The sequence below is a fragment of the Cyprinodon tularosa genome, unplaced genomic scaffold (assembly GCF_016077235.1).
Source record: "Cyprinodon tularosa strain WSP-4 unplaced genomic scaffold, ASM1607723v1 ctg195, whole genome shotgun sequence".
In the NCBI taxonomy this organism is placed as follows: Eukaryota; Metazoa; Chordata; class Actinopteri; order Cyprinodontiformes; family Cyprinodontidae; genus Cyprinodon; species Cyprinodon tularosa.
The window spans coordinates 838,291-865,965 of NW_024038707.1; the positions used below are offsets into that span (position 1 = coordinate 838,291).

The 27,675-nt window shown below is 36.3% G+C and overlaps 1 protein-coding gene across 2 annotated transcripts; it reads left to right on the top strand.

The window, feature by feature from the left end:
• The first annotated feature begins 7,381 nt into the window (after window positions 1-7,381).
• Window positions 7,382-16,251, top strand: LOC119782526 (calcium-activated potassium channel subunit beta-2-like). Of its 2 annotated transcripts, XM_038283524.1 has the most exons (6): window positions 7,388-7,609; window positions 8,556-8,626; window positions 11,189-11,281; window positions 11,404-11,574; window positions 14,921-15,116; window positions 15,328-16,251. In XM_038283524.1, the coding sequence occupies exons 3-6, from the start codon at window positions 11,223-11,225 to the stop codon at window positions 15,610-15,612; spliced, it is 711 nt and encodes a 236-aa protein (XP_038139452.1). In that variant the 5' UTR covers window positions 7,388-7,609; window positions 8,556-8,626; window positions 11,189-11,222; the 3' UTR covers window positions 15,613-16,251. The 2 variants fall into 2 exon arrangements, with proteins under 2 accessions (XP_038139451.1, XP_038139452.1); XM_038283523.1 differs by lacking the exon at window positions 8,556-8,626 and having other exon boundaries at window positions 7,382-7,609; window positions 11,191-11,281.
• Window positions 16,252-27,675: the final 11,424 nt, after the last annotated feature.

Below are 27,675 nucleotides of genomic sequence, written 5' to 3' on the forward strand. Positions count from 1 at the left end.
AATAATATTTTTTACAACCACCACTGGTTTCTACTGAGATTTTTTGTGACTGACAACCATAAAGCAGCAGACATCTGTGCAGTGGAAGGAACATGATCTTATTCTTATAAACAAGTGTAGAGTTGTCAGACTTTTTTATTGCTTTTTTCATCCACTGAGACAATCTAAAGGAACCATTCACTGTAATAACCCTTGCAACTGTTTCGCATAACATCTTTGCAAAGGTTGCACATTTCCAACCTTTCCTCTGCATCTTTTTATCCTTGCAGTCTCATTGTCATAAAACAGGGACAGACGGACCCAGTATTCAAGGAAAGACAGTCAGTAGGAAAGTTCAAAAAGGTTTATTAAATTAACAAAAGCTAAAGCGGAGCTGTGGCTCGCAGACACTGCAGGATGGGGAGCGGGGCACCGCCCAATCACAGACACTCTGCAGAAGAAACACAGGTAAGTGACCACGATCATCTGACAGAAGATGATCATCTGAGTTGGCCACTTACCTGGTTTAACAATCCAGTCTTAGATTGTCCCCAAGAGCTGCAGTCCCAGAGGACATGCTGGAAGCTGATCCTGGTCAGGGATCCAGAACAGACAGGAACAGGATCCAGATCAGGCAGCAACAGAAACAGGTGGTCACACACAGGAGCAGACAGATGAGCAGGCTCAGTGGAAAAGGGTAGCAGAGACAGGACGTGGAACCAGAACTTGCTGCAGGACCTTTAAACTGGTCTCCACCTTGGAGCCAGGCTTACTTGGATAAAAACTGAACCTCCCCGCGTACAGAGCCAAAAACCCAGAGGACTCAGCGGGGGAGGGACAGTGGACGATCAGGAGACGAGACAAACACAAAAACCCTCTTTCCACTGGCCACCAGGATCCAGGACATGAACCGGAAAATCAACTGAACAGACAGGCTAACAGAAAGACAAGTAATGATCTGGCCCTAAATTCTCAGGTTGAACTGAATATAACCAAGAGGAAACAGGTGAGAGGAATAAATTATAATTGAGGCAGGGAGGGAAAACGACAGGTGAAAGGAATGACTAATAAAGGGAGAGCAAACAGGCCAGATCATGACACTCATGGCAAATGGGAAAGTTCTGTCAATGCATGAAAGACTCCCACTGTATCCGCAAGAGCATTTCACACATTTAGACAGTGATGGACGAAGTACTCAACTTTAGTATTTGAGTAAAAGTAATTATACTCATGGTCAAATCTTACTCAACTACAAGTAAAGGTGGCCAAAAATTAGATTAGATTAGATTAAACGTTATTGTCATTACACAGGTACAGGTACAAGGCAACAACATGCAGTTTAGGTCTAACCAGAAGTGCAATAGCAGCAAGAGCAGGATATACAATGCTATCACTATAAAATGAATAAATAAAACTAAAAACTTGGACAGAAGCTTTCCGAATTAAAGTGCAGTGGAAGGTAATTGCATATTACATATTAAAGTAGGGTATTGCAGACGTATATGTAAACATTGGTTCTGTAAATAAACAGTCAGCGGTGCAAATCAATATTCCAGTCAAGGTAAGTAGTGAAAGATGCATTTAAACAGTTGTTACTGTAGTAATAGTCAGAAGTTAACGTACAGTATTGCAAATAACAAAATGGAGGCAGGTGGGAGAGGAAAGTCTATCAATATATGAGCGGAGTGGGATCAGTGAGGACTAGAGTTGAATAAAGAGACAGCTCTGGGGAAAAACTTCAGTCTGCTGGTCCTGGTCCGGATGCACCACATCACATGCATCATATTTACTCTACTTAGGCTACGTTCACACTGCAGCCTGAAGTGACCCAATTCTGATTTTTTTGCCCATATGTGACCTGTATCTGATCTTTTTATGACAGTCTGAACGACACAGATCGGATTTTTTCAAATGCGACCCAGGCCACTTGGATATGTGGTCCTGAATCCGATACGTATCTGATCTTTTCAAATGCGACCTGTGTCTGTACGGCCAGGTCGCATTCATCCGACCTACACGTCATTGATACTTGACAAATTTTACTAAACGTTACTAATCTGCGTCCTACTAAGCGGAGGTGGGAAAAACTAACAACCATGGCGGAAGATAACACAGAGAGCAGTCAATAGAGAGCTCAGTGAGAGCTCTGTATGGACATTGCTATTACTGCCCCACAAAACGCCATTGCAAGAAATCTGGCTCTCTTTCTTTTTGATCTTCTTAAAAAGATTTCGTTCGTAATGTGCCTGCTCCTGTTGGAGAAGAACTTAAAGAACGCAATATACGCTGCGGTATTACAAGTCGTGTTTACTTCCGCTAACACTGAGGACGCTTGCTACATGTGACGTCATCGCGTCCTCGAGTGCGCATGCGGGACACTTCGGTTGAACGCTTTCAGTTCACACAGTAGATCACATACAAGTCGCATATACTTGGAAGTGTGAACGGACATGCAAAAAAAATCCGATTTCACAAAAAAATCGGAATTGAGCATTAAGGCCTGCAGTGTGAACGTAGCCTAAGTGATCTTTTGTGTTAGTAAAATGATGGGAAACAATCTTTGCTGCATTGTTTATGGCTGAAACACTTAAAATTAAAACGTCAAATTAATCAAGTATTCCACCTAAGATTATCACTGCTGCCACCCTCGGGTTTCGAGATGAATTGCAGTTTTTTTTCTGAAGGCTTAAGCACATTTTTTGCAACTATTGGCTATTTTTACAAAACTCTAAGTGGCACCACCAGCTCTCTGAGTTCCCCTGAATCTAACCCACTTGAACTCCTCTATAAACCTGCTAAACTTTTACTTTGGTTTCTCTGAGTGGTTTTCTGCATGTGGGTCAGATCTCTTAAAAACACCATGACACTGCTGGAGGTTTCTTACTGTTAAAAGGGAGTTTTTCCTCTCCACTGTCGATGAGTCGATGCAATCAACTGGCTTTCCTTAGATAGAAAACTTAGGGCCGGATCTATCAAAGGTTTGCGTGTATAAAAACGTGAGCTATTTCACTGCGCACACTAAAAAATGTACAAACTGATCTATCAACAGCGTGCTAAAAGGATTTGGTCTTTAAAACGTGCTAAATAGCGCCTCTTATCCATTTAGTACTTTGTCTGCAATGAATATGCAATATGGGGCGTTTACACGCAAAAGTGCGACTTGTGGGAGGAGAACATGTAAATATATTAATTTAGCACTCGCAAAGTGATTTATCAAACCTGAAAGCAATTTTGCTAACGGTATCTGACTCTATATTTAACACGTTTCAAAAGAAGGTGCAAATGGTCTGTATGCGTAATTGCGCACACATGGCAGCGGTTATTGTCGCAAGAAGGAGACATGGAAATGAAGCAAGGAGACGCAGAGAACGCATTTTTTCACTCCGTGTGAATATTTTTGGAATGAAGGAGGAAACGATCATCAAAACATATCGTTTATCCAGCATTGCCATTTTGGAGCTGTTGGGGGAACTCCGAATGGATTTGGAGCCAGCCACAAGGAGGACCCACGCAATACCAGATATCACAAAACTCCTTGCAACATTGCACTTTTTTGCATCTGGGTCATTCCAGCGTACGGTTGCAGCGAGAGCTGGGATCTCCCAATCTCGTTTTTCAGAAGTGCTGTCTGATGTTCTAAATGCCATGTCGCCCTGATGCCCTAACGGAGAACCCCGACCTCCCCCCTGAGCCTGTGGAGCAACATGCCAATGCTGCGGGGATGCGTACGCGTAGTCATCTCATCCACAGTCACTTCTTGTGAGCCAGTTGATATGTGCATTTTTCTACACCAGTTTTTTTTTTTTTTTTTACTGCATTGAAGTAGACATTCAGCCACATACCACCTTAGGGAATAAAGGTTGCCAAAGTTTATATATATATATATATTTACATATATATATATATATATATATATATATATATATATATATATATATATATATATATATATATTTATATATATATATATATATATATATATATATATTTTTTTTTTTTTTTTTTTTTGGAGGGGGTGGGGGTGTCACTGTAAGATTTAAATTTCTTAATTCACTAGTTTGTACAAACTACTTTGCCGCAAACCACAAAACGCGCAAAACAATCATTTAAATAGGGCGTCTCCAACAGTTTTGCACCTGCCACCAGTTACACAATCACTCTTGTTAAATCACTCGCAAACCATGGTTCAGCCCCTCGCGCAAATTTCCAGTTTGCGAGCGCAAATTACTGCACGCAAAATTGGATCTTGATAAATCCGGCCCTTTTAATCAATTTGACTGTATGATCTGGTTGAACTGTAAAGTGACTTGAGATAAAATGTGTTGTGATTTGGCGCTATATAAATAAACTGAATTGAATATTTGTGGATTTGAAATGGGTATTTATTCCATAGGCACTAACCTAGTATTGCTATACATTGTTCCGTTCTTACCAATTTGATTGTTAGAGAAAACAACCCAAAAGTCTGTCAAGCAGTATTAAACATCTGCATCCAATAGAGTAGGTTAATAAAATAGGTATATTGAGGTTTGTTAATAGGAATTAAAATAGATATATTAACAATATGTTTAAGTAAAAAAAAAAATATAAAATATAAATCTTGTGTTATTAAGGAATCTGCTATTTAATGAAACCATTAAAAGAATCTGTCAAACTCACCCATCAAAGTTAGGGGGCGGTTATCTAACACCTGATTGGTCACCCTGCACATTAAGGCGAAGCAAATCGATTACAGAGACTGTGATCCACAGGTTGTGAACATACTCTGATAAAGTAGGTGGCGACTAGATTTGCGTTAACCCCGCCCCCTAATTTTGATGGGTTAGTTTGACAGATTCTTTTAATGGTTTCGATGCACTGCGACACAGGACCATGAAATAATTAAATGCACACTGAAATAATTATATATATATTTTTAATAAAATGAAGACGTATTTTATTAAATTAATGACACATTTATATATTTAATTCCTTATTTATTTAATGAATTACACATTTAATTAATTGTTTATCGCTGTATTTATTTATTTAATTGTGGTATTTTATATTAGTGACGTGATTTTAATTAATGAATGACACATTTATTTATTTAATTCCACATTTAATTAATTATTGACACATTTAATTATTTTTTTAATGCTGTATTCATTTATTTAATTTTGGCACTTTTTATCCTCCATAATGGCGTGCTACACTTTACATTAATCATTAATAGCTGGCTCTTATGTTTGAACCCAGACACATATTCAATGCACATACAAAAATTATGACATAATGTAAAAAAAAAATTAGTAAAAAGAAATGTATGTTATTTAACACATCTTTTTAAATTGTTTGGATTTTTCTTACATATTTAGTTACAACTTTTAAATCAAAATTTTAAATCTAAATTCTATATGTATATATATCTCTAAATGTAGTTCTACATCATATATCTATATATGATAGTCTTACATATAATAAATATATCTTGAATATTAATATATATGTTAGATATAAATCTTGAATTTAAATGCATGGAGTTTGCATGTTCTCCCTGTGCATGCGTGGGTTCTCTCCGGATACTCCGGCTTCCTCCCATGGTCCAAAACATGATTGTTAGGATAATTGGCTTTTCTAAATTGTCATTGGTGACTGGTGACCTGTCCAGGTTATAACCCGCCTCTCTCCCATTAACAGCTGAGGGGAGCCAAGGGGTGTTGGAGATGCTCCAGCGACCCTCAGAACCCCAGTAATAATAAGTGTGATGGAAAATGAATGGATTTAAATATAAATTTTATATTAAAACTTAGATCTCAGACAAATTTTAAAGATATACAATAACCATGGACTTTTAACAGCTCTGTTTATGGCCACGCCACCCAGGGAACAGGAAACAACAAGGAAAGAGGGTATCCTTTGAAGAATTCATCCCTCCTTTGGAGGAGCAAGTACTCTGCCACCTCTGAAGAGCCTGATAGGTATTTGCCAAAATCCAAGATTGAACCGGGGACCTTTAATTCTTCAGTGGGACGCTCTCCCAACTGAGCTATTTCAGCACTTTTCTCTAACGCTTACTCCACATTCCGTATGCCATGGGTTTTTTTTGCCACAAATGGAGTAGTTGGAGGCCTCTGTCCTGCTGTTATGGTGAACCACGTTATCTACATTCCATTGAAGGGGACTTTTTATTGCTCTTTCTCCCGCTTCACTCTAAGTAGATTAGATGTAGAGCTTAATATCACCTGTTCTACAAAAATCAAAACTTTGGCTGTGTCCTAACATCTGTCCTAACCCCTAGATCCCTCAATCGCTATATAGGGTGAGGATTAAATAGTGGCCTTTATAGTGAGCTCAGTTAACTGGCCGTTCGGACAGATGATCACTACTTCTTGCTCCCTGTTGGTTCTATAACTCCGCCTCTCTGCACGATGCATACAACATCTATAAAAAAATCCCAAGATGCATTCAGGCTAAGCTTTTGGCTCAATATGAATACCTCAAATTATAGCTCGTACTTCCTGTTTCTGGCTAATATCTCTTTACATTTCCTGGGGCAAACAGTAAGAACTCTATCCAGGGTAGGAATGGAGCCTCGGTCTGCTGAGCTGACTCCTGACAGCAATTTCCCTGAAAAAGAAATCTGCAAATATATATATATATATATATATATATATACACACAGATTTATGGAGAACATAGGAAGAGGAGACTCTCTTTTTTGTGTAAACCTTCTGTTTTTGTTATGAAGGTTTTGCAGAGACAAACAATGTTTGTTTAGAGATTGTTCATGATTCTCTTTTATCTAAACTGAGACATGCATATTATTTCACATCATTGTATTATGCAAACAGGAGACGAAAAATGAATATTCGCTTCAAGAATTGGTTGAAAGTTGGAAGCACATATCGGGGATCGGTTTGACTGGTGTCAAAATAACATAATAATAATGACGCGTCTCCATCAGCCTCAGAAAAACCGCATCAGTCAATCTCTGGTTACCATGGAGACTGAACACAAATCAGTGTACAGACCATGTTAACCTGCTCTCTGGTGCAGTTTGAGCTTCTGCATCTGATGAGGGTAAAAAACACAAAAGCTATTTGTTGTATTTCTTGTAAAATTTTCAAAATAAAGTAAAAATCAGGTTACTTTTAAGTCTTCTTGTTAAAGCAGCATGTAAACACAACTCCATCTGCAGTTATGAATAGAAAACTGAGCTAAAATCAAACAGATAAAAAAAAACTTAAAACGTTTGTGCTGCACTGACACCTTGTGGCTGATTCTCGTATCCCCCAGTGTTTGATATTGAAGTTCTGCATTAGTGATATTTCAAATCCTGGATCCTGGCTATGGAGCAGCGCCTCCAACAAATATAGAACGGGCCACAAACAGGCACGCTCACATATTGGGCAGTGATTGTGCAAGACCAGTCTGCTTTTCAGTCTGTCGTGCATTGTAGAGAGAACTCACATGACAGTCAGGGGCATGACAGGCATCCAGATCACTTGGGGTAAGAGTTTAAATCAGAGGCGGCCAGCTGCTACCTCTTACCACCCAGACCTTGTTGGGAGAGCCACTGCTGACACTTGTAGTCCCAAAACCGGATTATCAGAGCAGTTCAGCGACAGGAGGTGGATTCCCTCTGATTGTATGTATTACCACCTTTCCTTCATTTCAGCTGATGTCTCTTGGCACAGATGGGGACATATTTTAAAGGTTTGGGAGGAAATAGGAGCTTGTTAAGACAGTGATCACAGAAAAACCAGGCCATCTAGAAATTTGCCATGATCTGTAGGTGTAAGGTAGAATACATTATGATTTTTCAAATTAATTAACAGTTCCAGCTTTCAAAAGGCTGCAAAAGATCATTCAGAACAGCATGTTTATGGAGATGAATCATTATGATATGCAAAAATATTTCAAAAATTCCCATTTCAGATACAACTAGATGCAGAATATGTTCCTCTTTATTTTGTGCAGCAAAATGTTGTGGTTTTAGCAGCGGAAACGCATTGAAATGTAAAATAATTTTTAAAATGCCCCTCATAGCACTGGGTGGCTCAGGTGGCAGAGCAGGCCGTTCATTTGCAGAGGTTATAGAGCAGCTTCTTCAATTCCAGCCTCGAGGTCTGGTGTCCTGCACATTTTAGATGTGTCTGCTTCCCCATCTGAATCAAATTGCAGAATTACCTCCACAGCATGTAGTCATGTTCTAAAAAAGTCCTCCTAATGACTAGATTATTTGATTCAGATGCTTTAGGGCAGAGAAACGCCTAAAAGGTGCAGGACAGCAGACCCCAGGATGGAACTGAGGAGGCATGCAGACCGTGAAGGGGTCGAGCTTGGTTTGACTCCTGGTCTCAGTCCAGTTGGTGCATTTCTTTCCCTCTTCTTCTGGAGCCCAAAACATATAGATGTGTAGATTGGCAATAACAGTTCACCCCGATTTAGTAATTAGATGGATTCCACAAGGGTGCATTGATTTAAAAGGTATAGAGGGAATGTAAAATACATTTACTTTATCAATTAAATGATAGTAAAAATAAGTATACAACAAAAAAGTGTTTTGTTCATCGCTTTCTTTCTTGAAACAGTATGCTCCTTCATGCGGTATCGTAATTCAACATGGAGAGACTCCCAGAGAAAAAATAAGATTTATCTATAAAAGGTATTTTTAAGTGATATTCTTAAAAATGTTTTTAATTTAGGATAACCAGCTGATTGCAGTGACTCATTGACTCCCTACAATCTCTCGCACTTAGCAAGCATGCAGTGAAAGTGGGGAGGAAAACTCCCTTCTAACAGGAAGAAATCTCCATCAGAACCAGGCTCATGCTACGTTCACACCGGATGCAGCAGGAGCAGCAAAATCGCGTCTGCTGCTTCATTTTTGCTGCTTGTACCAGTTTAGTTCTGGCTGTATGGTGAAAAAGTGTGTCTGACGCGCGTTGGGCGGAGCTACTCCATCCTTTCTTTGCCTTGCAGCTATATTTGCTGTGATCAGTGTGAATAAAGTAGTTTTAATATGTTTTAAAGTTAGAAAGTCCACCTGAAAACTTAATCATTGCAGTCAGTTCATCCAGATTATTATCCTGCCTTCTAATATTATTTCTGTCGGAGCCGCTCAGACCCCCACATACCAGCGGTGCTGTCAGTAGGAATCCCATTCATCAGCAGCCTCTGGCCGGGTCGCCTCCTCGCGGTTCACCGCGGCGGCTGGTAGGTGTTTTTCATTTAAATAATCTAAACTGAAGGCACCAGAATAATAAAAGCGAACATATTCTGCCGGCAGATTTCTGCATTTGAAGTTAATTTATGCATCAATAAACTGTTGACTAGGAGTGATCATAGCGCTCTGTATCATCAGCGATCTGTTTGTCTTTCTGCCAGCTCCCAGATCAGCTTCTCTGATTGGTTGACGCGGCACGTCGAGCAGCAAAAGTTAAATTTTTCCATCTCGAGCAGCAGAGCGTTTGTGGCGCGTCACGCGCATCAGATGCTTAAACGCGCTCGGCGCGCTGCTTCAGCTGCTCATACGCGCTGCGCCTGCTGCTCAAAACGCGTTGTGGGACCTTTTGCTGCGCCTTGACGCGCATCAACCATCGACTATGCATGTAAACTCGCTGCTTCTGCAGCGCCTGCTGCGTCCGCTGTGAACGTAGAATCAGTGTGAGTTGGCATCTGCCGAGGCCGACTGGGGTTCAAGGAGACAGAAAAGACTGCTTTTCATCCATGCTTCAGCAGAATGTGTTACGAAATAAACTCATGAAATAGTACAGAAGAGGATTAGGGCCAATGAAAAAATTAAAAAAGTTAACTGATTTTTAAAAAAAATTTTCAGTGTAATATGGGAAAAATTCAGAATTTTGATTTTTTTTTTCCCCTCAGAATTATAACTTTTTTTCCATATTATACTGCAATATTATTTTTTTTTTTCAGTGGCCCTGAAAAAAATCGTCTTCCATACTACAATCTCTTCCTTCATGGTCAGAATTCTGAGATTAAATTCAGAATTCTGTGGTTTAAGTCATAATTCTGACTTTTTTCCCATGTTACACAGAAATAAAATTTTCAGTTAACTTTTTAAATTTTTTAGTGGCCCTAATCTTCTTCCATAAAATAGTTCAAAATTTACAGAAAATGATGGTACCCCTAGAATACCCTGAAAATAATAATCTAAATAAGTAATTTCTTCTTAAAATAAGTGCAATTTGTCTATGATGGAGGAGATAAGTGAGACCCTTCACTGCAAAAATGATCTAGAAATAAGTAAAAATTTCTTAAATTAAGTGTATTTACCCTGATTTGAATAGGTAAATTTGATAATTTGCCAATTGAATGAGTATTTTTAGCCTTAAAATAAGATAATTAGATAATATGCACTTGAAATAAGACAATGCAATTGTGTTTTCTTATTTTAAATCTAAATTGTCTTGTTCCATTGGGAAAATGTCTCTTTAATCTCCTCAATTTAAGAACAAATGCACTTATTTTAAGAAAAAATGACTTTTCTAGATTTAGATCTTTTTCCAGTGTTTGCCAATGGAACAACACAATTCACATTTAAAATAAGAAAAAACAACTGCATTGTCTTATTACAAGCCCATATTATCTAATTATTTTATTTTAAGAGTAAAAATACTCATTCAATTGGCAAATCATATTATTTACCTACTAAAATTAAGGGTAAAAACATTTATTTACTTATTTCTAGATTATTTTTGCAGTGTAATATGATCAAAGGAACATGTTAAATCAAGGCGTGTCCATTAATTAGCATCACAGGTGTGATTAACATCTCTTGTGATCAGTCAATGGTTCTATAATTAGAGCTACAGGTACTCACTGTGCTCTTTGGTGACATGGTGTGTACCGCACACCCATCAGCATGAACACCTTTCATCTGTAGCGATCCATCATTTTGTTTGCCTTTTGAAGCATTTCTTTATACTCAAAATGAGATATTTACGTAGAGTCGGCTGTATGAGGAGCGCTTTCTATGCCAGTACATCATAATGAAGGAGCGTGTGCAGGGTTGGTAGAAACAGCTTTATTCTCTACTGAACTGGGCCCATCGAGTCATAAAATAGTGTTACACAGGAAAAATGCATCAGAGGTAAATTCTTCTTTGACATTCCCTTGGCTTATTTTGTAGGCTGGGTTGTAAAAGTCAGTAACAGCTGCTCATAAAAAGCTGTAATTTTCACAGCAATTTCTGCTCCGCTTCAGCGAGCACAAGAGCCCCGAGGTCACCGGGGAAGATGTTTTTTGTAGCAGGGGCCAGGAATGCTGCAGGAGCAGGAAGAGGGGCCGAGACCAGGTAACTGATATTTTTAACATCTCGGATGATAAAAATAGAAACTTTAACTACACAGAGGTTAAAAATAAAATTGATTTAATTAAAGATGCAAAGAATGATGCGGTTTGACATTCTGTCTTCAGGTCGATTTACCAGAAATTTCGTGATGTGGACGTATTGGCCAAGAAGAAAACGGTGACGGCTCTAAAGCCTGGGGAAGATCGAGCCATATTTCTAGGACTGGGAATGATCCTGTGTTCAGTCATGATGTACTTTGTGTTGGGAATCACAGTTCTACGCTCCTATGCAGACAGGTAATGGCCTGTCTGAAGCTGTGCTGCTCAACGTGCTTCTAGTAAAGCAAGATTCCCACTGAAAATAATATCCACTCAGATATATAAAAAGATCGACTAGGATGTGGATGCTTGGAAAGATCTGTGGAGAACAGCAGGGTGACTTTATCATGCATGCTCCTAATTATCCATAATATGGCCTACGGGTAAATTAATGTATGACTTTATGCTGCTGCTTTATGCATACTGTTCTGCTTGATAGAAAAGGGAAATCTGAACAAGCAGCTGAAACAAGCAATTATACCACAATCAGGCCCCTTTACCATATAAATGATTATCTGTTGGTTAAATAAGGCTTCTGCTTGGGAGAAGTAAACCCACCACAGACTAGGATACTGCAAAAAGTGTATACACTGGAACAAAATCAAAATCTAGTTAAGTAATTTTTTCTTAAAATAAGTGCATTTATTCTTAGATCGAGGAGGTAAAAGAAACATTTTGCCAATGCAACAAGTCGATTCACATTTAAAATAGGAAATCACTATTGCATTGTCTTATTTCAAGTGCATTTTATCTAAATATCTTATTTTAAGAGTAAAAATACTCATTCCATTGGCAAAGCATCTAATTTACCTACTCAAATTAAGGGTAAATATACGCAATTTAAGACTTTTTTACTTATTTCTAGATTGTTTTTCAAGTGATTTGTAACCAAGTCTTACAATCTTGGATCTAGTCAAAAATTCTCAGAAATAAGTGTACACTGGAAAAACGATCTAGAAATAAGTAAAAAATTCTTAAATTAAGTGTATTTACCCTTAATTTGAGTTGTTAAATGATATAGTTTGCCAATGGAATGAGTATTTTTACTCTTAAAATAAGATAATTAGATAACATTAACTTGAAATAAGACAATGCAATTGTGTTTTCTTATTTTAAATGTAAATTGTCTCGTTCCATTGGCAAAATGTCTCTTTTACCTCCTCAATTCAAGAACAAATGCACTTATTTTAAGAAAAAATAACTCATCTAGATTTGAAATTTTTCCAGTGTGTAAAGGGATTTTGTTCCACAGTAACATGATATGTTATTGTCAGTTTGAAAAATGTGTTATTCTTACAGTTTATTATTAAATATTCCCTTTTTTCCCCCCAAATTTCAGTTTTTCAGATTGAGTTTTTCTAAGTTAATTCTTTTAAAACTGCGTTTTACAAATCATATTCTCTTCGATTCAATCCCCAATACTAACGCCGCTTCTCAACCAATCAAAATGTCGCTAACGTTCAGCGGACCAATAGAAATGCGTGTTTGCACCTCAATCCAGAGGAAAGCCCGCCCTCAGATGTGAGAAGGATGTGCTGAACAGAGATGGCAAAAGTACTCACTTTCCGTACTTGAGTAAAAGTACAGATCCTTGTGTTAAAAAATACTCTGGTAAAAGTGGAAGTACTGATTAAACTTCTTTACTCAAGTAAAAGTAACAAAGTACAGGCTTGTAAATTTACTTAAAGTATAAAAGTAAAAGTAGAAACCACTTTTTTCATGCCGTTGCCTACATTTTAAATGGAAGTAACATTTTAAATGTTACTTCCCATCTCTGGTGCTGAAATATCAAATTTGAAATAAATTAACTAGAAAAATAAATTTTAAGAACACCAAGGGCGTAGGTTTAATTTCAACTTTGGTAGTGAAACTGTTGGTCTGATGTCATTGGTCCTATGCAAAAATACGCATGCTCGTTTTTTTATGCTTGACGTGAAAATCAGGGTGTGTTTCGTTTAAAGAGAAAAGCAGCATTTCTTTCTACATTTATACAGATTTTATAAGCACTACACACACCAGATGCTGTTTATCAATGACTGACGCTTTACTGGCTCTGATGAAAGAGGAAATAGGACTTTTTTCCACTTTTAAAAGGTTTGTATTTGAAATTACCAGCGACTAAGACAGTAGGTAAATCTGTGCCAATTCAACAGAATATAGTCTAAATATGTCTGTTATATGTGGATTTATACTTTTTTTTTCAAGATATAGAATTGTGCAGAGGTAAACAGAGGTAAAACCCACTCTTATCTTTTAAATGTTCTCTTTGTATCATTAAAACAAAGCAAAATAATAGATTCAAGGGACGCCAAATAAATGTATTGTATTTACATGAGCCCTGGAAATAGAAGAGGAACTGATTTTAATATATTAACTTCACTCTACAAGCTCTACATGTAGGCTGTAGTTACTCTAACCCATTTCATGTATTTTATTTATGGCTGAAACAATTTATTGGATTAATCAATTATTCACATAATGTCAACAAATTTAATAATGATTGATCATAATGGCGTATCAAGAATCTAAAAGATGTCTTTAGCTCACAGAGTGACCAACTAAGAGCAAGAATTATACCGAAATTGTAAAAAAAAAATGAATAAAAATTTTCCATTTTAGATAAAACCTGTTTTTGTCTGTGAATATCCCCCTTTCCAGAACTCCTCTACTGCTGCAAAAAAGCTGTATTTTGAATTATAAACATCGTATTCGCATCTAATTGTTGGTAGGGACAGGTAGGTCCGTCCAACGTTTTACACTGGAAAAAAATCGAAATCTAGACAAGTCATTTTTTCTTAAAATAAGTGCATTTGTTCTTGAATTGAGGAGGTAACTGAGATACGTTGCCAATGGAATAAGACAATTTACATTTAAAATAAGAAAACACAATTGCATTGTCTTATTTCAAGTGCATTTTATCCAAATATCTAATTTTAGGAGTAAAAATACTCATTCCATTGGCAAATCATTTCATTTACCTACTCAAATTAAGAGCAAATCCATTAATTTAAGACATTTTTGCTCATTTTTAGATAGTTTTTCCAGTGTAGTAGGGACTTGTCCCTATGGTCCCTATGCAAACCTACGCCCATGAAAAGAACAGTCAAGATACTCTCATGTTTAGATCCTGAAGGGTCACGGAAAAGGTTAGCAGAATGGGTAATGCAAAAAGAAAATGCAATTTAAAGAAGGATTTAAAAATGCAAGTAAAAAAAAAATAATGGAATAAGGAATAACAATTTTAAATGAGTTAATTTTGTTGCTCTGTACTTATGATGGCGAAATGAAAATAATAACGCTGAAAAAAAAAAGGATAGCTGCAGCAGGCTGGAATTAACATTCCCTTAATTTGGGCATATATTTTATGAATTTCCAATAAGGATAGTTTAGTTTTCCGCTGCAGGTAAGATACTAACAGCTTTTAATAGAACCTACATTTAAAAGGAAAACTATAAATTATTTATCCCTTTATGTTCCAAGTCAAGCAAATTTAGATAAGCTCGCTCTTAATTTATCTGAAACCCTTTATTTTGTGTTGAAACAGTGTGTGGACCGAGGAAGGCACTTGTGCTGTTGTCAACTCCACGGTCATAAGGGATATGAACTGTTCATACAGCTGCGGGTCAGACTGCTGGAGGGTGTCCAGATACCCCTGTCTGCAGGTCTACGTGAGCGTCAACATCACGGGCCGTATCAGCCGTCTGTCGCACAACGAAGAGACACAGGAAGCTAGCTCCGAAGTAAGTTCAGTGCCAGAGTGAAAACACTGGGAACTGCTGAACCGTATAAAATGTAAACAGCAGGAGTCACATGTTGCCCTGGTGACCGTCCAATCACGGCTCAGAAAGGGGCTGTTAGTATTCACTGTTGTGGAAAAGTGGATCTTGGCTGCAGTCAGTAACAACTGAATGGACATCATGTCCCGTATAACCTTCAGTCCTCTCCTTGCAGTGTGTCTATGTGCCTCGGTGCCAAAAGGACAGCACGGCCATGCAGGCCGTTATCATGAACATTTCCGAGCATCTGAAGATGAACCGGCACATCTCCTGCTACTACGACCCCAGTGAGCAGCAGGAGACGGTCCTGCTGACCAGGGTGTACGACCACAGCGTCGTCCTCCACTCGTTGTTGTGGCCCTCGTGCACGCTCACAGTGGGGACCCTCATCATTGCCATGGTGAAGCTCACACAGTACCTCTCCAGGCTTTGCGAAGAGATAGGGAAGGTCAAGAGGTGAATTATTCGCAGCAGCTCTGCAAGTCAGAAACACGCAGGTTTTGGTGATTGAAATCTGACGAAAAAATACATTTTAAAATGTGAACCTGCTGTGACCTTAAGCAGACTTCCCCCTCCTGGCTCAGACTCTCTTCCACTGAGCAATGAGGATGTATTTGTTTATAAAAGCGTACTGGATGTTCCTGGCAGGAAGCTGACAGACATGGAACTGGCTGTTCCTGAGAAAACAAAGATTTTCTTCTGCATAGTTTTATAACGTAACCAGCACTTGTTTGCACGCGTCTTATTATCCAAAACACTTTATGATCAAATGTTTTTTTTTTTTTTTCCTGTCACTTAAAGTCACTGTTAATCATGTTTGTTTTATCAGAAGCAAATGATTTTTGTTAACCTTTGCTTTGCAAAGACTTTCTGCAGCCCCAGGCTAATTTTCCGATCCAATCCCTGGATGGGATTCCTCTTTAAAAAAAAAAAAAATCACTAAAGCTGTTCTGAGCGCAAATGTTACCTTGGAGGCCAACTGATGAAGGGTTCGCTACCGAAAGAAGAAAAATAAATACAAAAGGAAAAAGAAAGTATAAATACCACAACGTTTCTGATGTTTCTTAGTATTTAATTTATAGGGAATTAAAACTGATCCAAAGTTGATCTTAGCTGATCAAAAGTTGGTAAATATGTGATTTTTTTTTTAAATGCTCTCTTTAGCGTATCTTTACATTTTCTCACTGGAAAAAATCGAAATCTAGACAAGTCATCTTTTCTTAAATAAAATGCATTTGTTCTTAAGGAGGTAAAATAGACATTTTGCCAATAGAACAAGACAATTTACACTTAAAATAAGAAACACAACAACATTGTCTTATTTCAAGTGTATTTTATCTAATTATCTTACTTTAAGAGTAAAAATACTTATTCCATTGGCAAACTATCTCATTTACCTACTCAAATTACAGGTAAATACACTTAATTTAAGATATTTTTACGTATTTTTAGATTGTTTTTTCAGTGCTGTAATTGAATGCCAACCCTTTTTCCCCATTTTCCTGTGATTCCACTGGACAAACTATCTAGAAATAAGTTGAAATTTCATAAATTAGGTTTATTTACCCTTAATTTGAGTAGGTCAATTAGATAGTTTGCAAGTGGAATGAGAATTTTTACTCTTGAAATAAGATAATTAGATAATATGCACTTGAAAAAAGACAATGCAATTGTGTTTTTTATTTCAAGTGTAAATTGTCTTGTTGCATTGGCAAAATGTCTCTTTTACCTACCAAAAACAAGAACAAATGCACTTATTTTAAGAAAAAATGAATTATCTAGATTTCGATTTTTTCCAGTGTAGAAGCTTGTGGAGCTGTGCCGCTCAGTACTGGAAAAAACTATCTAGAAATAAGTAAAAAATTATTTAATGAAGTGTATTTACCTTTGATTTGAATAGGTAAATGAGATAATTTGCCAATTGAATGAGTAATTTTACTCTTAAAATGAAATAATTAGATAATATACACTTGAAATAAGACAATGCAGCTGTGTTTCCTTATTTTAAATCTAAATTGTCTTGTTCCATTGGCAAAATGTCTTTTATCTCCTCAATTCAAGAACAAAAGCACTTATTTTAAGAAAAAATGACTTATTTAGATTTTTTTCCAGTAAGGGTGGCAGCATGCAGAAAGAAAACATGTTTCGTTCTCTCTGAATGAAGCTTTTCTGTTTGGATTATTATTCCTTTCGGGGTTTGGATGCTGTGCTGCTGGAGGGGGTTTTTGTATTTGTTTTTCTTTTTTTACTTTTAGACAGTTCATATGAAGGGTAACCATAAAAGCACAGTTTTATTTGAAAAAAGATAGAATCTGCTGTTAAGGAGGAGGAGGAAGGGTGAGGTTCAAACCATGATACCATCTGGTTGCCTGCAAACAGAACTCAACCAGAGTATTGAAGATGCAGTATAATGTTTTTCGCTGTGATGGGGCAGGATCATCCCCCCTCTCTACCTCCCTCTGTAGGGTTTTCTAATGATGCGAACAAAGAAAGATTTTGAAAAAAGGAGCAGCAAAAGCAAAGGTGTAGGATAAGCAGTGTTTTTCAGGTAGGACTCGTTACAATCAAGACTTTGCAGCATGTATGTTGAAATGTTAGTTGAGGATTTTCATCCATGTTAGTAGAGAGCTCTCTGTCTCCACCTCTATCTCCACCACTAAACCTCAAACATACAGTTACCCAATATTTGGGGTAAAAAAAAAAAAAAAAATCCCTCCCAATCCAGGGCAAATAGCGCCACCTGCTGAGCTGCAGTGTATTTGCTGGTCATTGATTAGTCCTTTTTCCGCTAAACATTGCCTCTAAATTTGCTGAGCAGATAAACCAGTTAGACCCAGTTTATAGTCTACGGAAGAGGATTAGGGCCAGTGGAAAAAAAAAAAAAAAAGTTAACTGATTTTTTGTTTTGTTTTTTCAGTTTAGTATGGGAAAAAAGTCAGAATTCTGACTTTTTTCTCTCAGAATTGTGACTTTAATCTCAGTATTCTAACTAAATTCTGAGATTAAAGTCAGAATTCTGAGAAAAAGGTCAAAATTCTGACTTTTTTCCCATACTAAACTGAAATAAAATTTTAAAATCAGTTAACTTTTTTTTTTCCACTGGCCCTAATCATCTTCCGTAATAGTCGGATACAACAGGAAATAATAAATATATTGGCTTTTACTTTGCCGCCTCTCGCCCATTGACTGCTGGAGATAGGCACCAGCACCCCTCGCGACCCCACTTGGGACAAGCGTGTAAGAAAATGGATGGATGGATTGGCTTTTACTGTTTGAATGACTAACTTTCATTCACATTATTTTTTTTTACATTTATTTATGTCGGGATTTGGTTATGGAGTGTTGACCCAAAAGCAGAGGCAGGAAGGCAGAGGTGAATTTCATTCGATTTAATTAAAAAGGGAAACTGAAAACAAAGGCAGGTTATCCAAAAATCCAATAATGAGAACGAAGTCCAAACAAGCATAAAATCATGAGTCCAAAAATCCAAAAGATTCAAACATAAAAACTAGTCAAAACGAACCAGAAACCGTGGAGACATCAGGGGAATCACAAGGAAGACGGAGTTGGAGGAAGTTTGACAAAGTTTGGCAGTGTTTGACGAGGACCCAGCAAAGGGGAATTGAAGAGAGAGGGATTTTAAAGGAGACTGAGACAAAGAGGGGGCTAATGAGGAAACTGGGAGCAGGTGTGCACAGAACAAGAGAGGGAAAGAGCTAGGGAAGAAGGAGAACACAAGAGGGCAGCAGAGAGCAACAAATAGAAACCCGGAAGACTGGAAATACCACAATGTTAAATTACTAGGACTATAAAACATGGAGAAAATAAAACTATAAACACTGAAAAGAAAACATAACAGAACCCAGACTAGGACAGTAACTGGAAAAAACCAAAGAACACAGCAAAATAAAAATAAAACCACTAACACTAGAAAACAAGGAGTAAAGCAAAACTGAATACTCAAAAGAAAAACATAACAGAAACAGAAACCTGACAATTTATACATCTCATAAATCCATTCATCCACGTTTATTCATGCAGAGTTATGGGATTTGATCAACCAATAACATGTCTGATTAATTAATGATTCATCATCGAATTTCTTTACTTGAAATGATCAAATCATTGTCATGTATTGTGTTTTTTTTATTGGATTGTCGAACTGTCAGATGTTGATAAAGTTCAAACATTAAACATGAAATTGGTTAAACTTCAGTTTGACTCGTTGAATTGGTGGAACTAGAAACTGAACAACCAGCTTGTGTGGCTGGAGTCTCCCTCAGCCCATTTGAATACATCTCTGCTCATTTTGCATCTCCTTTATGAAGTCTCAGCTATATTTGTGTGACTTTGACACTGCTTTGCATGTCCGTTGTACTTTTCCACCTCTCTGTCACGTTGTAAGTGGGGTAAAGCTCACCCCTTTGTCAGCTTTTATCCCCATTTCATCCCAACCTTCTCCTTTTTTATTACAATAATCAACTCCTTTCCTATCTGTGTTCGTAAACTATATCAGTTTTATATAATGCTAATGTTGACCTTACCATTAAATGGTTTTTACTGATGTCACAGTTTTAAAGACGCTGCAGTCTAAAACCTCTACATTTGTCCTTTTAATGGGACTCATAGTTATAAAGTGCAACTAATCTAGAAATAAGAAAAAAATTCCTTCTAATTTGAGCAGATAACTCAATCCGCCTATATTGAATTAGTATTTGTGCTTTTAAATTAAGATAATAAGAGAGGAGCGTTGTGGTTTTTTCATTTTAAACATAAATCATTTTATTCCATTTGCAAATTCTCTTAGCTGCTCAAATCAAGGGAAAATACACTTATTTCAAGAAGAAATTCGCCTTCTGCAATTTCTTCTTGAAATAAGTTTATTTATTTTTGGATGTGAATGCTTTTTTTATCTTTAAGCAGAGACAAATTCTTTCTGAAAATGCAAAACATGGACGGTAATCATTTGGAAATCCATTGAGGAAGGAAACGTCTAAATGAACCAGAGCAGCAAAGACGAAAACAATCTGCAGAATAAATATTTTGGATCTAGAATAACCTCAGACAGGTCGATTTTTCCTTAAGTCTTTCTTAACAAAACTTAAACCAGTGAGTAACCATTACAGATTACTGATTTAGCAGCAGTTTCAATAATCCGTTCAGTTATAGACAGCTATTTTCCTTGTTTTGAGTCGGTAAGTAGACAAGTTGCCAATGGAATAAGCTGACTTACATTTTGAAAACAACTCTATTATCTTATTTGATGTTCATTATATCAAATTATCTTAGTTTAAGGCTGCTATCCTGAGTTCTCAACTCAACTCAAACTTTATTTATAAAGCGCATTTAAAACAACTGGGGTTGACCAAAGTGCTGTACAGGAATCACAGTTAAGGAACATAAGATAAAAGCTAAGGCTTAAATACATAAACACATAAAAATAGATGTTTCAATTAAAATACATTTTAGAATAAAATAAAATTTAAAATAAAATTTTGCCAAATGTCCACTTAGACATGATTAAAAGCCAAGGAGAAGAAATGTGATTTTAAAGAGGATTTAAAAACCTCAAAGGAGCCTGCTGATCTGATATGCCAAGGCAAGTTATTCCGCTGCCATAAAGACACGATCACCTTTGGTTTGAAGTCTGGTTTTAGGCATCGCCAGTGTGATGGACCGAGCCAGCCAAGCATGAGGACACAGTGGTGATTGTCAAAAAAACTGGGTTTTATTTCCCCAAAGTAACAATAATCCAAACAAAAATTTCAGGGCCCTTAAAAGAGGTCAAATGAAGAAATTAACTAAGGGCAAAAAAATTTTAAGTTCAAACATATGAAACCTCAAACTAACTGAACAAACAAAAAACTGACTTGACACACAGCAAACAAAAGGGACTTAAATACTGGCTGATCAGACCAGACTGACACACTGAGGAAGAGGTAGGGAGAACATCTACAACAAATTAACAAAAAATAACTAAACAGTTAGCTTAAGGATTAAACTTAAATAACAATCAATATACAAATTAACAAAATGAGCAAATCACAAAAGTAAGAAGAAGAAATTATGCAACATATTTTAAAATGTGGAGTCCATGGTCTTCCCCCATAGTGGAACTCTAGATGGTACCACCCAATCAGTCCATGATCATGTCAGCCACATTCTCCCAGTTGATTGCACTCCCACAGCACCAGAAAAGAAAGCAGAAAATATATTAAGCATTTGACAAAATTAAATAAACAAAAGTTAACCAAATGTGCGCGCTACAATTGGAACTAATGTCTTCAAAATTGTCAAAAACAAACCAATATATTTATGCTACTGTGATTTAAAAAAAACTTATGAAAAAGTGGTGTTGTGTGGGGTTACTGACCATGTGACCATCACAGCCAGTAGCAGCTGATTAGAGGATCTCGGTGTTCTGGCCGGGGCATTGATTTGGAGAAGCTCAGTCAAATACTGGGGGGCTAGACCATTAAAAGCTTTAAAAACAAACAATAAAATTTTAAAATCTATCCTAAAAAGAACCGGGAGCCAGTGCAGTGAGGCTAGAACAGTTGATATGTTAGGAGACGGGCAGCTGCATTTTGTACCAACTGCAGACGGTGTAAAAGTGAGCGGTCCAAGCCAGCATATAAAGAGCTGCAGTAATCCAATCTTGTATTAATAAAAGCATGGATTACGGTCTCCAGATCTTTTTGTGGCAGGTACCCTTTCACTTTTGATACAATTCTTAACTGATAAAAGGTATTTTTCACGACCGAACTAACCTGGCGATCAAATTTCAACCTGTCATCAAATATTACACCAAGAGTTTTTACTGATGATCGAATGTTAGGTGTAAGAAGGCCCAAGAAGCCAGGGGGGAAAACTGCTGGACTACAAACAAACATTATAATTTCTGTCTTACTTTCATTCAGATTCAGAAACTTTGAGGCCATCCATGATTTAGTTCTGAACAGTTAAGGTCGGTACCCAACAGGGCTGCAAGATTATTCTGCATCGCAGCTGCTGACTTAAGAAAACATAATATGATGGTTTACTTTACATACATTTAAAGTTAAGGAATGGATTTGGAAGAAGGTTCTCTTGTTCTGATTGGCTCAGCAGAGCAGTAACTTCCTGGCACATGCGCATGTTGCCATGGCCAGAATCTTCTTCGTTGCGTTTGCTAAAAAAAAAAGGGTAGGATTTAATCTAATTAATCTGCTATCTAATATTTCAAAGTGATTATTGAATGATTTTCATGAACTGTATTTACCATCCGATGAATCATTTGTGCAGGTGCCTCCTGCTATCATCTACATAGAGTGTAGATGATTACTTTTTTTTCCAGGACAGAGGGGAATTGCTGCTCCGCTTATCTGGAACAAACTTCCAGAAAACTGTAAAAGTGCGGAAAGCCTGAGTTCCTTTATACGGAAGAGGATTAGGGCCACTGGAAGAAAAAAAAAGTTAACTGATTTTTTTAATTTTATTTCAGTATCAGTATAGTATGGGGAAAAAGTCAGAATTCTGACTTTAATCTCAGAATTCTGACTTTTTCTCAGAATTCTGACTTTAATCTCAGAATTCTGACTTTTTTTATTGTCAGAATTCCGTCAGAATTCTGAGATTAAAGTCAAAATTCTGAGAAAAAAGTCAGAATTCTGAGAAAAAAGTCAGAATTCTGACTTTAATCTCAGAATTCTGACTTTTTTCCCATGTTAAACTGAAATAAAATTTAAAAATCAGTTTACTTTTTTTTTTTTCAGTGGCCCTAATCCTCTTCTGTACCTTTAAATCAAGACTAAAATCACATTTGTTTAGGATTGCCTTCGACTGTTCTAGTTAAACAGTTCAACTAAATCATCATCAGTTTACCTTTTTTTTTTTCTTTAGTCCAACTTTTTTGTTTCTGCATTTTTCATTTTATTTTATTTTATTTATTTATTTTCCTACTTGCTTTGATTCTGTTTTATTTTCCTATATTCTAATCTTGTAAAGCACTTTGCATTGTCGTTGTACTGAATTGTGCTATACAAATACATTTGCCTTGCCTTGCCTTGCCTTCAAAGAGCAGAATTTATGAGGATTACTTACATTCAGGAATCAAACTAAATCCTTTTTGTGTGATTTTGATGAAGAATTAGCATTATAACAATGTTTAACCCTTTAAAGTCTGTACCATAAAATAATTATTATAATAATTTTAATCATAATAATAATTATTTTATAACAGTTGTCATTGAACTTGTATAAGTTAAATTAGATAATTTATTTCCATAAATTTTGATAAATTAGGCATTTCTGTATAATCTTTTATAGGCTTTCTGTTCACTACATGTGTCTGTTTGAGTAAGTAAATAAAATATATCAGACCTAAGATGCAAAGGTCTCAAAAACCATGTATTAAATATGAAACATTTGCCTCTAAAGGGTTAAAGCACAAAAAGGTCACCTGTGCATGACATAAGCGCTTTAGGCTTACTTTCAACTTTTCTGCAGGAAATATATTTGCACTTTTTAGTACAAAAAAAACATGTGGGTCAGTTTGTTTTAGTTTGTTTCTCACAGAGGCCTGCTCCAAAGCAGGGCTGAACCAACTCTACGTCTTTAAGAACAGCCACAGTCGGTTCCAAGAGCCTGGCCTTCCTCCCCCACATTCAGCCTGAATGAAGCACTGAAACCTTTTGCTTGACAGAACAGCAAACACTATGGAGGGAAGCAGCGCTCCTCAAAATAAAGTGTGTGTATAGTTGTTATCAATACGGCTGTGTGAGGAACTGAAAGAACCCCGGCTGTAACCAGAAGGAGCAGCTCACTAGTCAGATGGTGGAAAACTGTCGTGAGCAGGGCTGTTTGTTGTGGGTGTGCATCCAAATTCTTGTGGATTGTTTTAGCAAAGCGTGGGTTTGGAGCTAAAGGCCCCTGCTTTGGCTCAGACCTACATAAGGGTCGTCCCTCATTTTTCTTCTCACTCCTGCAGCTGGATGTGTGATGTAATAAGGAAATTACTCATCTAAAAAGAACTTGTTTTTTCATTATTATTATTCTCTCGTCAGCACTTTCTGCAACAGAAAAAAGGAAGGGAGCCTGTTTATTCAGCTTGTCACTCAGTTTTTCCTAAAATAAATGGATTTTGCTTTGATTTGAGCTATAAGTAAAACAATTTACCAATGGAATAAGATGGTTTACATTCAGAATGATTTGATTTCAAGTGGATAATGTCTTAGTTTAAGGGGAAAAATACTCATCTTCTTGGCAGATTATCTTATTTACCAGCTCAAATTAACAGCAGAAATGCTTATTTTGAGAAATGTTTACATTTTTTAAGAGCAGGCTTTGCAGCGGTGATCCAGATCTAAGCACACACTGCAAAAAACATCTAGAAATAAGTAAAAATGTCTTAAATTAAGTCTATTTACCCTTAATTTCAGCATGTAAATAAGATAATCTGCCAATGGAATAAGTATTTTTACTCCTAAAATAAGATAAATAGGTAATATACACTTGAAATAAGACAAAGCAATTGTTTTTTTCTTATTTTAAATGTAAATTGTCTTGTTCCATCGGCAAAGTGTCTCATATACCTACTCAATTCAAGAAAAAAATGCACTTAATTTGAGCTTATTTAGATTTCCATTTTTTTTGCAGTGCAGACACTGGATGTTGAGCCGTTGCTGTTTTACACTGCAAAAATACAATCTCATAGCCAAAAAGTATTTTTTCATGGTACTTTTTTAGATTCATATACTAAGGAAAAGCAGACTCTATTGGATTTAATCAAAAATGACAATGCAATAAAATACGGATAAGACCATTGCACTTGATAAGACTTCTTGAAATCATTGTACATTCTACAAACAGCAAGTCTCAAAACTGGCAGATTATTGCAGTTATTTCTCAGAAGAATTTTCTCAAAATGTTAATAATTTAACAGAATCTGCTCTTGCTTAGTGAATTCATCTCAAAGCAAGATCAAGAACACCTTTGGGGTTTAATCTAAGGTTATAAAATTTGGTTAGATGGACACTTGCAGAGAACTTTTTAGGATTCACACATTTTCCTCGCTCAAGGACTGAATTTTGCAAGCAAATATCATGTTTTTCAAATGAAAATAAAAAAAGATGTAATCCAGAAATACAACTTTGTAAACTTCCTAGGCTATGAGAGTTACTTTTTTTTTAGTTTTTTCCATTTATTTATTATTTATTACATTTTTTTATTCAATTTTCTCTTTTTCAGATTGAATTTTGTACAAATTGCATTCTTTTCTGATTGGATTTCATGAATTACATTCTCTACACTTCAAGCTGTTGTTGCTACACTGCAAAAAATCTAAATCTAGATAAGTCATTTTTTCTTAAAATCAGTGCATTTGTTGTTGAATTGAGGAGGTAAAAGAGACTTTTTGCCAATGGAACAAGACAATTTACGCTAAAAATAAGAAAACACAATTGCATTGTCTTATTTCAAGTGCATATTATCTAATTATCTTATTTCAAGAGTAAAAATACTCATTCCATTGGCAAACTATCTCATTTACCTACTCAAATTAAGGGTGAATACACTTAATTTAATAAATCTTTACTTATTTCTAGATCGTTTTTGCGGTGTAGCATCCATACAGACCAATAGAAATACATCTTACTCCAGAGGAACACTGCAAAAATGATCTCAAAATGAGTAAAAATGTATTAAATTAAGGCTATTTACCCTTAATTTGAGCAGATAAATAAGATGTTTTGCCAATGGAATTAGTATTTTTACTCTTAAAATAAGGTATCTAGATATTATGCACTTGAAATAAGACAATGCAATTGTTTTTTCTTATTTTAAGTGTAAATTGTCTTGTTCCATTGGCAAAGTGTCTCACTTAAATCCTTAATTCAAGAAAAAACGCACTTATTATAAGAAGAAATGACTTATTTAGATTTCATTTTTTTGCAGTGAAAGCATGCCCCCAGAAGTGAAGAATAAGTGGTCCAGAAATAGGAAATTTAAGAATAATAAAATATAAATTGTTTTGAAAAAAAATAAACTAGCTACTTTTCTCTCAAAACTTCCAAAAGTTTGGAATCCTAGATTGCATTTTTTCTCATTTACTTAATGTGTTCTTTGCTAAGAACAAAATTTTCTAGATAATTTTTCCTGCTGAGGGAAATGAAAAAATGGGAAGAAATACAGTTTTATGGAAAAAAAAAATGTAATGGAATTTAATTGATTTGAGTTCTTGCTGATCCAAAAACTTTAACTGACAACAGTTTGAAGAGAAACCCTTTCTGCTGATACAATAAAGGGTTTCCCAAAGCTAAAAGTCGGCAAAGCAGGAAACAAACATCCAAAGAAAAACAAATGGCTCAAAATAGACGTTGAAGCTGCTGAGCAAACGGAAAAGAAATGTGCCCCTCGACTATTATCAACAGCTAGATAGAGGAAAACATGGCTGCAGTGGGTTGAGTCTGAGCACGGTTTGCCTTTGAAACGGCGGGAAAAAACAATCCACCCATCAATTCATCCATTGTCTTCTGCAAAACGGTAAATGGTCCAGGATGGAAACCCAGACATCCCCTTCAGGAAGCATACAGAAGTTCCTCCTGCAAAATCTGGGTCTTCCCTGATTTTTCATCTTTTTTTTTTTTTTTTTTTTTTAAACCTTTATTTACTGTAACCAGGAGGTCCCATTGAGATTGAGAATCTCTTTTTCAAGAGAGACCTGGCCAAGGTAGCAGCCAAACCACAGAAAGTTCATACATATTTACAACATATTACATTTTGCAAAATAAAAAATAAAGAATAAAAAAAACAAAAAAAAAACAAACATAAAAAAATAAAATCAGAGCAGTATGTTAAAACACATTGAGCATCTCAAGAAAAACAAGCACATATCTCCATCACTACATTCTTCATGGTTGCTATTCATTTTTTTCCATTCAACATTTACTCTATAAGCTCTGACAATAAAGGCCATTTTTATAAATTGGGTGAACCTGCTGTGATCTGTAGCAGACTTCCCTGACCGGCAGAGACTTTCAAAACTTCCACTGAACAGTCAGGATGTGTTTGTTTATAAAAGTGGACTGAATGTTCCTGGCCGGAAACTGACAGACATGGAACCGGCTGAAAACGGGGAGTTTTTTCCCCCTCCTTGGTTTGAGACATCATTAAGCTTCTGAGAGTAATGAGAATAAACGTGTCTTAAACAAACAAAGTTTCCTGCAGCTGTATAAAATATTCAAGTTAAAATTCAATGTTCATTCAGACGTCTGCGGTCGTTCAACCAAGGACAGCCGGACTGTGCTCCAGTATGACTTTATCCCTGTACAGAGACTTTTTACCCCTGGGATAATTTGCAGAGCTTAAATCACTGTTGGAGTATGGAGTGAATGTTGTACCATTATTGCTGCAAGCAAAGAACAAGTTATGTAAGTTGAAATAAAAAAAAAAATAAAATAAAAAAAAACTTTTGTAAACTGAAATGTTGAAAAAATTCAATCATTCAATTGAATTCAAATTCTTTATCAAAAATTGGACATGAGAG

Coding starts and splice junctions, on each gene's coding strand:
- LOC119782526 (XM_038283523.1), top strand. CDS start 7,432: ATGACAGTCAGGGGCATGACAGGCATCCAGATCACTTGGGGTAAGAGT. Junction 7,610..11,190: donor GAGGTGGATTCCCTCTGATT/GTATGTATTACC, acceptor GCTCCGCTTCAG/CGAGCACAAGAGCCCCGAGG. Junction 11,575..14,920: donor CTACGCTCCTATGCAGACAG/GTAATGGCCTGT, acceptor GTGTTGAAACAG/TGTGTGGACCGAGGAAGGCA.